We start from the raw sequence: 10,824 nt of genomic DNA on the forward strand, positions 1-10,824 counted from the left end.
AGTTGATTATGAACTAGCTAAAGGTGAAGTCATGGAACTACCACCGCCTGCCTTCACTGCAACCACTCAAACTCAGCCCACTCTGGGCGAGTCACCTCCCTTCTCTCATGAAACACACTCGACTATCCCCTCTCCAGATTTTGATGAGGGTTATGAGATCTCTTCCGGTAATTTCCCTCCCTGTTGCCTTCTGAGTCTTGACCCCTTGGCAAGACTGATCTACAACATAAGATTAACCTGGTTCCCAATGCTCAGTCTGTCTATATTCCAATTTACCGCATCCCTCATAGCCGCCGCTCTGCTCTCGACAGGGCTACTGCTGACTTACTCGATCAAGGTATAATAACCCTAAGTACCTCACCCTGGTCCGCTTCAATGTTACTGGTACCCAAGAAAGATGGGACAATGAGACCAGTTATTGACTACAGACGACTAAACAAATTAACTATTCCTGAACCATTTCCCATTCCCTCCCTTCGTATGTTATTACAAGACATCGGGACTAACAACAAAGTTTTCTCTAATCTTGACTTAGCTAAGGGATTTCATCAGTTACCCATGCACCCTGATTCCCAAAAGCTAACTGCTTTTTCCACCCCTTCTGGACACTGGGAATTCACACGAATGCCCTTTGGCCCAAGAAACGCCCCATTGAGTTTTGCCCGATTAATGTCCCTTGTCATGAGTGGTCTTGTTGGTAATGACGTACTCATCTGGAAGACCTATTAGTGGTGTCAAAGGATGTTGCCGAGCACGAAGTAAAGCTCCGAAGATTTTTAGTAGACTATGTGAGCTGGATGACCATTAACCCTCAGAAGTGCCGTTTTTTTGCCTCTTCCTTGAGTTTCTTGTTCATACAGTAACTTCAGCAGGAATCTCCCCTAATGTGATAAGGTAAAGAGCATAGTAACTTCCCTGTCCCTAAGGATCAACATCGATTAAGAGCTTTTTAGGTTTAGCAGGTTTTTACAGACCCTTTATACCCCATTTGGTTCCATTGCAAGCCCTCTTTCCCGGCTACTAAAAAAGACTCTGAATTTGTTTGGGCAAGGAGCAGGACTTTACATTTCAATCCCTGAAATCTAGGTTAATTAAGTCGCCAGTATTGGCATTTCAGATTTTTCAAGCCTTCATTTTAGCAACTGACGCCTCTAATGTTGGCATGGCTCTGCACTTATGCAAGAATTCGAGGGAAAGCTAAAGCCCATTGCTTTTGCGAGTCAAGTCTTAAATATTGCTGAGAAGCGTTATTCGACAGCTGACAAAGAATTGCTAAGCATCATATGGTCACTCAAACATTTCGAGAATTAATTCTAGGCTATGATATAGAAGTAAGAATGGACCATCAGCCACTGACCCATATCATGTCTTGCAAGGACCCCCATATTAAATTGGCCAGGCATTTGGATACCTTGCTAGAGTTCAACCCCTCGATTGTGTATACCCCTGGCTCTTGCAATAAGGTTGCAGATACCTTATCTCGAGCACCTGTATACTCCCTGTTCTCTGATAACTGCCCACCCCTAGATGCTCTAGATATTAATGACATAAAAGAAAAGCAGACAAGTGACAGCTTGTATAAGGACATCATCAAAAGTCTAGAAGCTAACCCCAGTACCCCTTTACCCCCAAGAGACCATCTTCCGGTTAAGGATTTTTACCTGGACGAGTCTGGCCTCCTCTTTAGATTGTCCATGCCCAGGAGAAAAGGGAGGAAGACAAAGATTAGTTATAAACAGTTAGTAGTCCCTGAGTGCCTTGTCCCCCTCATCCGAACCCGTACGGACGGGCACGTCTACTGGCGTGTTTGGCTTAATACTCTTCACGACGGGGACGCCTACACACGTGCAATGTGTATCCCTGTATAGATTAATGTTATTGAGCTAATTTATGGATATAAAAGGTAATATGTGTAAATGTGATTATACAACTATATGTGTATATGCATAGTTGGATATACATGCTTTTTTTGTCATGTTTGTGCTTGTTCGACGTGTTTTTATGCATATGTGTGGAAACGTGTGGAAAACTGTGCCCGGACTTTTGTGTATGTGTACAAATGAATGTGTAAATCAGTGTCTGGGAGAGGACGGTCATTGCAGCAAGTATTTGAAAAGGAGAAGTAAGTTGTGTGGCAGAATGTGAAAGGGGGTGAGTGTGTGTAAAAGTGTGTAAGGGACTCGTGCGGTGACGGGGAGAGGACGGTCACCGAGGAATCCCTGTTTTGAGATGTTATAGCAATTTCTTTATTTTTTGCCTCTGAAACCTGACCTGAGGTCAATCAGCAAGTGTTCCACCATGACGCACGTCCCGCACTATACTTTGTGTGTGTGTGAGAATGAGAGAGCGAAGAGAGAGAAAGAGACCGCCATGACACCCGTCCCCACTGTGACAGAGAGAGAAAGAGAGAGAGAGAGAGAGAGAGAGAGAGAGAGAGAGAGAGAGAGAGAGAGAGAGAGAGAGAGAGAGAGAGAGAGAGAGAGAGAGAGCATGTGCGTGTGTGTACGTGTGTGTGTGTGTATGTATACGTGTGTGTGTGTGTGTGTGTGTGTGGTGTGTGTGTGTGTGTGTGTGGTGTATGTATATGTGTGTGTGTGGTGTATGTATACGTGTGTGTGTGTGTGAGACAGACAGACAGACAGAGAGAGAGAGAGAGAGAGAGAGAGAGAGAGAGAGAGAGAGAGAGAGAGAGAGAGAGAGAGAGAGAGAGAGAGAGAGAGAGAGAGAGAGAGAGGCATGTACGTGTGTGTACGGTGTGTGTGTTAGAGTGACAGAGAGAGAGAGAGAGAGAGAGCATGTGCGTGTGTGTACGTGTGTGTACGTGTGTACGTTTCTGTATATGCGTGTTTTACGTGATTATCTAGATCTTTTGGGGGACATTGATTGCCAGTAGAGTAGTTCAGCCATAGTTACCACGTTCCCCGAATTACCTCACGTGACTTTCTCACGTGACTCACGTGACCCGACATGGCGAATCTGATTGGCTAATGCCCCTGAAAAATCGCAATAAAAGGCGACCCAGAGGGGAAGGTAATCACTTGGATGGAAGAATTTGCCCTTGACATGTCAAGACAACTTTCTGTACGCCGCGGCCGCAAGCCTAGGATGTCCCCTGCTGTTTGGGACCTCTCGTTCAGCGACGTTGATGACCCCCGCCATGACGTCGGGACTCCAACGCTTGCGGAATGCCCAGATCCTCTTCTATACCTGTATTCTACAGACGAAGAGGATTATACACCTCCTCTGAAAACTGTCTAGGACTGGCGATCTCTCTGGTAAGTTTTCTTTTTTTGACTTGTAAAAAAAACGTGTCTTTGGAACATTGACTTCTGCATGCCAAGACTATTTCCACAGAGAACTCACGTTTACTTTGTATTTATTATTATTATTATTTTTTTACGAAAATTGAAATCTCCGCCCGATTTGACGGTGACGACTCGGATTGGGAGGGATCCGAGTTCGACACCGATGAGTCGGGTGTGGACGACGACTCGGAGGAAGATTTCGACTAGTCCCGCTGGTGGATACCTCTCTGGATTCCGACGAGTCCCTCGGAGAGTACGTCCGACGACATTGGGAACGTAATGCTCCGGGAACTCCCTCTTTGTTGGTCGATGAAGGAGAATTTCGTCAGGCGTCACTGCTTCGAGGGACACCGGTGTGAAAGCACCCCTTGAAGACTCGTCGACCCGTTAGAAGTATTCACCAGTGTTTTCCCAGAGGAGTTGTTCCAGACCGCTACGATGCCCTGACCTCCGCGCTCCACTTCGCTGACAACGAAGAGGAGCATCCTGCGGAGGATAGGCTTTGGAAGCTGCGCCCTGTGTTAGACGTCTTGGAATCGACGTATCGATCCGTCCCGAACAAGAGCGTGACCGTCGACAAGAGCTTGTGGGCCTTCAAGGGGCGTCACCACGCCCTCCAGTACAACCCAAGCAAGAGGGCTCGGAGAGGGCTGAAGGTCTACAAGCTTTGCTCGTCCGACGGTCCAGAGGCAGGGTATACAGCGGCCTTCAAGATCTACATGGGGCAAGACCGCGGCGTATTTCCATCCAGCATGAAGGCCGTCACCGACCTGCTGGAGAAGGCAGATCTACTCGACAAGGGGTACCAGTTACACACCGAGAACTGGTACACCTCCCCGACTCTCTTCCATTACCTGCAGGCCCGGAAGACCAGTGCAGTTGGGACGGTACGTCTCAACCGGCGTGACATGCCCTTGGACCTGCAGGCGAGTCGGGGACAAATCGATTTCCGGTCCAGCAAGACCAGAATGATCTGCCTTCAGTGGGTCCAGTTACGACTGCCCACACCAGCAAGGTCGTTACCCTGCCTCCCAACCGCCGAGGGGTGGAGAGGTCGAAGCCTGAAGTTGTCGTTGACTACAACAACGGCATGAAGGGCGTCGACTTCTCGGATCAGCTGGCGCAGTCATATCCATCGACGAAGAAGACTGTCAAATGGTATAAGAAATTTTTCTTTACCTATTGGATATGACTACGACCAACGCGCTGGCTATCCACGGGCCCTCGGCGGAAAACTTCCCAGTATGAGTTCCGCAAGGAACTCGTTCGAGGATTGCTGCAGCAAGGTAAAGCATCTGACCTTTTGTTTTTTTTTATTCTGATATAGAAATGTTATTTTCAATGTTTTACGTGTCCTTCTTTTAGAATATCTTTTACAATGTCTTTTTTTCTTGCATTTTTACAGGCGGTCCGCGTGCCTCCTTCCGGCGGAATCCTCCTCAGGCTCGCCACAAGGAGGAAGTTCCCCAGCAGGCACACTTGCCAGTTGACACACCGCATCGTCGGCGGCGTGTGCTCTGCTGGAGGAACCACCGGCGCAGGAGGGAGACCAGGGTGATGTGCAGTTGCTGCGGCACCTCACTTTGTCCAAACACCTTGCTTTCAGGCCTTCCATGCTGAAGCTGGTGATTGGGCAACAAAAATTTGTACATATGTACACAGTTTCTTGTATTTATTTATTGAAAATGGAAAAACACCGTGCTTTCAGGCATTTCATGCCTGAAGATCATTTGAAAATGATAAACATTTGATATATTATGTAAATAATGTATATATTACCTATACATAGACTTTCTATGTATTTGTATTTGAAATTTTGAAAAAAATAAAATTGACGTTTTAAGCTATGTTTCGATCTCAGACAAACCATTGACTTTACACACTAAAATGTGTGATATACACGTAAATTGGACGTTATACTATAGTATAAGACAATAAAATCGTTCATAGGACATATAATAAAGATACAGTAAGTCTACAAACTTTTACATGTTTCTGGAGTACAAAAACTTTAGGTTGCGGTTACTCGCAAACCAGTCATAGGAACGCGCTGAAAATTCGCGTGCGTGATAAAACGGCCCGGGCGCGACAAGCGCGCGCTCCCGTCTAGACAAGAGTTGCCTGCTTCTATTTCTCCATCCAGTTAGGTTTACAACATTGTTCCGATCCGGCCCTATATTTAATTAAAATACTCCCATGAGCCATTGGAGGCAGCTCACGCTGGGGCATCCAAAGCCGTTCAGCGTGCTAGATCAAGATTCTATTTCCCCAGGTTATCCCAGAGAGTTTTTCGACATGTTAAGAGTTGTCGTGTCTGTCCATTATACAAGGGCTCAACCCATCAGCCTGCTCCTGCATTGTTGTATAATATCCCTGACTTCCCCTTCCAGAAGGTATCTTGCGATACCCTTTCAAGATTTATACCAACCCCCAGGGGCAACAGGTACATTCTAGTTTTCATTGATAACTTCAGTAGATACTGTGAGCTTGTTCCTGTACCGGACAAGTCAGCTCAGACCATTGCTAGAGCCTTCTATAACAATATCATATGCAGATACCAGTCCCCCAGCAGCTCAGCAGCGATAATGGAACAGAATTCTGCAATGAAATCCTTTCACAGTTATGTAGCTTAATGAATGTCAAGAAGGTTAATATTCTCCCATACCGACATCAGGCCAATGGTGTTACAGAGAGACTGAACAAGACCATCATAAACTTAATGAGAACTATGATTACTGACCATGATGACGACTGGGACCTCTATTTACCCATTGTACAATCAGCTATTAACTGCAATTATCATTCTTCACTCGGTGACATCCCTCATTTCCTGCTATTTGGTACGGACAAAAGACTCCCTTATGAGCTCTTGGATGCGAAGCCAGACCCCAACTATGATGACAACTATGCCAAGACACTACTTATCAGACAACAAAAAGCCTTTACGTTAGTCAAGGAAAAGCTAACTTTATCCAGGGACAAATAATTGCAAACCAACATAAGATAGTAAGGATTAAGGCTATTGAAGTGGGTGCACTAGTCTTTAGGAGCATAAAATCCACAAACTCTCCTATGCCCAAGTTAGCCCCTATCTTCGATGGGCCCTACGTAGGGCGCTACAGTGTCGCAATAACAAGGCACTTTACAGGAGTTTAAAGGATGAGTCACAGACATGGTTCCACTTTGACCAACTGAAGCTTGCTAATAAGTACTTTGTAGAGCAGTTCTCTGATTGCAGTGCCTCACCTGACTCCAGGTCTTCTATGCTTGCAGAGGAGTCCCGTCCTCTTCCTGTCCCTTCTCGCTGTTAGTGCCGCCCATCTCCCTGCAATCTACAGAGCGTCCCTGGCGCCATTATAGAGGAACTTGGTGTAACCTTCCCTGTCACTAATCATGTAGAGGTAACTGTAGTACTCACCCCTTTATTAGAATTCTCTTCACTTGCCACATTTCACCATGCCAAGCTCAAAGAGCTAAGATCATACATATATCAGGATAAGATTTGAATGGTACACAGAGAGAGCCTTTCACTCACATCCTGAATGTCACAATAGATCACTTGAGTATATTCACTACCAGCAACCATTCACGCTCTCGCCTTGGTCTTATAAAAGCAATTGGAAATATTGCACACGCAATTTTTGGTGTCATTGACGAAGACACCCTTAACAGCCGTCTTGCTGATTATAAGTCATCCCTACATAACGTCATTGCAAAATTTGACTCTTCGGTTCATGTGTTAAATTAGTAGGAACGTTAAGTCACTCTCCACCTTATGCTCCAGTATTGAGGAACAGTTACATACCTTATCCAAGGATATCACTAACGTGCAACGATTCACCCACTTCGGTATTAGCGTATTTTCTTATCAGTTAGCTTACGTAATTTCATGAGTGATGTGGAGCGTTTCAGTACAGACCTAATAATGGCTGCCCGTTTTGAGGTCCTTCCAGGCTTAATATCCCCACATGATATGCATAACTTCATAACCAAGGTCACCTCTATGTCTTACCAAACCCTTTTTAACCTTGGAGACACAACACTCTTCTATACCCATCTACGTTCTTACCTGACACCCGTGGCCTGTCCGTCCTTATACCCTCCTACCCTTAAACACATTTCAAACATAACGTATACACCCCTTTCCTCACATTACTAACAGTACCCCATGTATCCTCTCTTCTACCCCCACTATCATCCTTAAGTCCCTGCAAGGTCAGTCCCTATCCATCCCATCCCCTGACTTCCTTGATGGGTGTCTACGGCCATCACCCCGTCGTTTCATATGCTACACACACACCCTACCACAGACCAGTTATAACATTCCATCTTGTTCACGTGCCCTCATGTCTAGCATCAACATACACTCCCAGCGCACTTTTGACGAGATTCCCCATTCATCATATCCCTTTGTCCTGTCCTTACCTGATGTATCAATCCTACACTTCTTCCAAGTTACAACGGCAACTATTAAATGCCATGATGCACCCAATGACACACTTATCACAGGCACATTTGTACTACCCCACACTTACCAACTCACTACTTCTTCAATTACCATACCAGCAACACGAGTCTTACTAATGTCTTCCAGACTAAGTGCTCTGGTGAACACCCCTTATAGCTTACCTCTACCAACATTTAATGTAACACTACCAAGATCAAGCCTTCGATTACTCCCAGCACCTGATGACATACCTATGCTCTAGCTTGACTCACATCACACTACCCTTGGGTACCTTGTCTACATCACCCTTCTTGGCATCCTCATCGTCTTCCTTCCCTTCTATATCTATCGTAAGGTCACCATTCGTCGCCTCGATGAACGGACAGAACAAAGTAACAACCCCTCCCCACCACACCACCTGAGAGACTGGCCATGCACAGGTCTGGACTTGGTCAACTAGTTGCGAATGGCACAGACAGTGGCACTTGACGCGCCGCTACTACTCGGACCCGGCAGTCGACGTTCATGGCAACCTTTGCATTCTGCCTCACAGCATGTCAAGCACGAGAGGGACCTGCCACCTACAGCGGCCGTGGCCTCGTCACAGTAATTTTTCTGCCATTCAGCGTTTAGATGTTGCAGACGGCTGAGGACGAGCCTTGTACGTGGCCGAGCGATATAAACAACACCGGAAGGTGGTGCTCCACATATTTGTCCCTGGCTGAACAAAGGCTGCGCCTTCCTGTCACTACCTCCTGAGTAAACCTTATCACAGGAAGCAGCCACTTCGCACCTTCCACTCCTGAGCCTGGTTCACCCAAGGACCTCCTAGGTGACCTACATATCCCCCTCGAGCAAGCCCAGTGACTCACCCCCCTGTCACGGTCTGATACACCTGACACTCCAGCCGCGGAAGCAAGCGCCGCCCAGGATGTGGCCGCTGAATAAAAGGGAGACATTCGCCATACCTCGGCAGAAGGAGCCCAGCTTGCATCCACTCATCTTGTAGCGAATAAAGCCAAAAGCCAAGGCCACTTTCATTATCCGCCTCAAGTCCATCTCTCGTGTTGCTCACAATATATATACATATATATATATATATATATATATATATATATATATATATATATATATATATATATATATATATATGTATATATATGTTATGACAATGTCTCCAGATTTACGGCCTGTGAGTACGAAAGTGATATATAATCTATACATATATGTATACATATTTGCATACATACATACACACACACACAAATATATATATAATATATATATATATATATATATATATATATATATATATATATATATATAAATATATATATATATATATATTATATATATATATATATAGTTGTTTTTAGTATCTATATACATATTTATGTGTGTGCGTATATATATATATATATATATATATATATATATATATATATGTATTTATATATATATATATGTATTTATATATTACATTTTGTATACACACACACACACACACGCACACACACACACACACACACACACACACAACACAACACCACACACACACACACACACACACACACACTCACACACACACACACACACACCACACACACAGCGAGCGAGAGAGAGAGAGAGAGAGAGAGAGAGAGAGAGAGAGAGAGAGAGAGTGAGAAGGAGGGAGAGAAATGTAGAGAGAGAGAGAGCGAGAGATGGAGATATATAGGTAGATAGATAGATAGAGAGGGAGATAGATAGAGAGATAGAGAGATAGATAGGAGAGAGAGAGAGAGAGAGAGAGAGAGAGAGAGAGAGAGAGAGAGAGAGAGAGAGAGAGAGAGAGAGAAAGAGAGAGAGAGAGAGAGAGAAAGTGAGAAAGAGAGAAAGTGAGAGTGTTAAAGGGAGAGAGAAAGAGAGTGACTGAGAGAGAGAGAGAGAGAGAGAGAGAGAGAGAGAGAGAGAGAGAGAGAGAGAGAGAAAGTGAGATACAAAGTAAGAGTGAGAGTGGTAGAGTGAGAGTAAGAGTGAGGAACAGAGAAAGCGAGAGGATGAGAGAGAGAGAGAATTAAAGAGGTATAGAAAGAGTGGGAGACAGAGTAAAATAGTATGAGATATTGAGAGAGAGAGAGAGAGAGAGAATGAGAGAGAGAGGGTGTGAGAGATAAAAAAAGAGGTGAGAGACAGAATTAAAGAGTAAGAGTGAGAGAAAGGGAGTGGGGGGGGAGGGGTAGACAGAGCAAAAGAGAGCAACAGATGGCAAACTTGAAGAAACGAAAATGAATAGATAGATAAGTGATTGATAAATAAGTGAAAGAAACGCGGGGCAAAGCGAAAGGTTATGAATTTGAGAAGGTTAATGAAGATGAAAGCGATAATTACAATAATTGATGACAATATTAGCATAACTAGAATAATTAGAATATTATTATAATTACATATTAGCATTATTGATAATGTAGAAAATGTTATTATTGATCATAAAACTGGTAGACTATAACGATACTGATACTTGATAATAGTGTGATGATAGTGATAATTATAGCGGGAGGAACGATAATAATCTATGCGAAATTCCACCAAAACAAAATGGCTGCTCTCCCGGGGATGTTTCGTCAACTTGCTTTCACAGACCGTTGACTTCATTTTTTTTTATTCACATAAAAATGACAAGACATCGCCAGATTGTTGTCAATCGGATTTCCGGAAGATAGAAGGAACTAATGTCGACGTCCTGAGGACGAACATATGATCTGAAAAGATGACAGCGTGACTTGCTTTTCTTGCTGCGTTGCTTTCTCATTATGATTATCATCGCTGCCTTCATTAGTATTGCCATCATCATCATCATTATCCTTATCCTCACCATAATCGCCATTATCATTATTATTATCATCATTATCTTCCTTCTCATCATCATTACCAACATCATCTTCATCATCATCATCATCATCATCATCATCTCCTCCTCCTCCTCATCATCATCATCATCATCATCATATCATCATCACATCATCACCATCCTCCTCCTCCTCCTCATCATCATCATATCATCATCATCATCATCTCCTCATCATCTTCTTT

The 10,824-nt window shown here is 44.2% G+C and overlaps 1 protein-coding gene across 1 annotated transcript; it reads left to right on the forward strand.

The window, feature by feature from the left end:
- Positions 1-3,468: 3,468 nt before the first annotated feature.
- LOC119571788 (piggyBac transposable element-derived protein 4-like) lies at positions 3,469-4,497 on the forward strand. Its single transcript, XM_037918928.1, has 3 exons — positions 3,469-3,581; positions 3,700-4,231; positions 4,264-4,497. Exons 1-3 carry the CDS (start codon positions 3,469-3,471, stop codon positions 4,495-4,497), a joined length of 879 nt encoding a protein of 292 aa, XP_037774856.1.
- Positions 4,498-10,824: the final 6,327 nt, after the last annotated feature.

The sequence above is a fragment of the Penaeus monodon genome, unplaced genomic scaffold (genome assembly GCF_015228065.2).
Source record: "Penaeus monodon isolate SGIC_2016 unplaced genomic scaffold, NSTDA_Pmon_1 PmonScaffold_80, whole genome shotgun sequence".
NCBI classification, from domain to species: Eukaryota; Metazoa; Arthropoda; class Malacostraca; order Decapoda; family Penaeidae; genus Penaeus; species Penaeus monodon.

Coding starts and splice junctions, on each gene's coding strand:
- LOC119571788 (XM_037918928.1), top strand. CDS start 3,469: ATGAGTCGGGTGTGGACGACGACTCGGAGGAAGATTTCGACTAGTCCC. Junction 3,582..3,699: donor CGTCCGACGACATTGGGAAC/GTAATGCTCCGG, acceptor ACCCGTTAGAAG/TATTCACCAGTGTTTTCCCA. Junction 4,232..4,263: donor ACATGCCCTTGGACCTGCAG/GCGAGTCGGGGA, acceptor TTTCCGGTCCAG/CAAGACCAGAATGATCTGCC.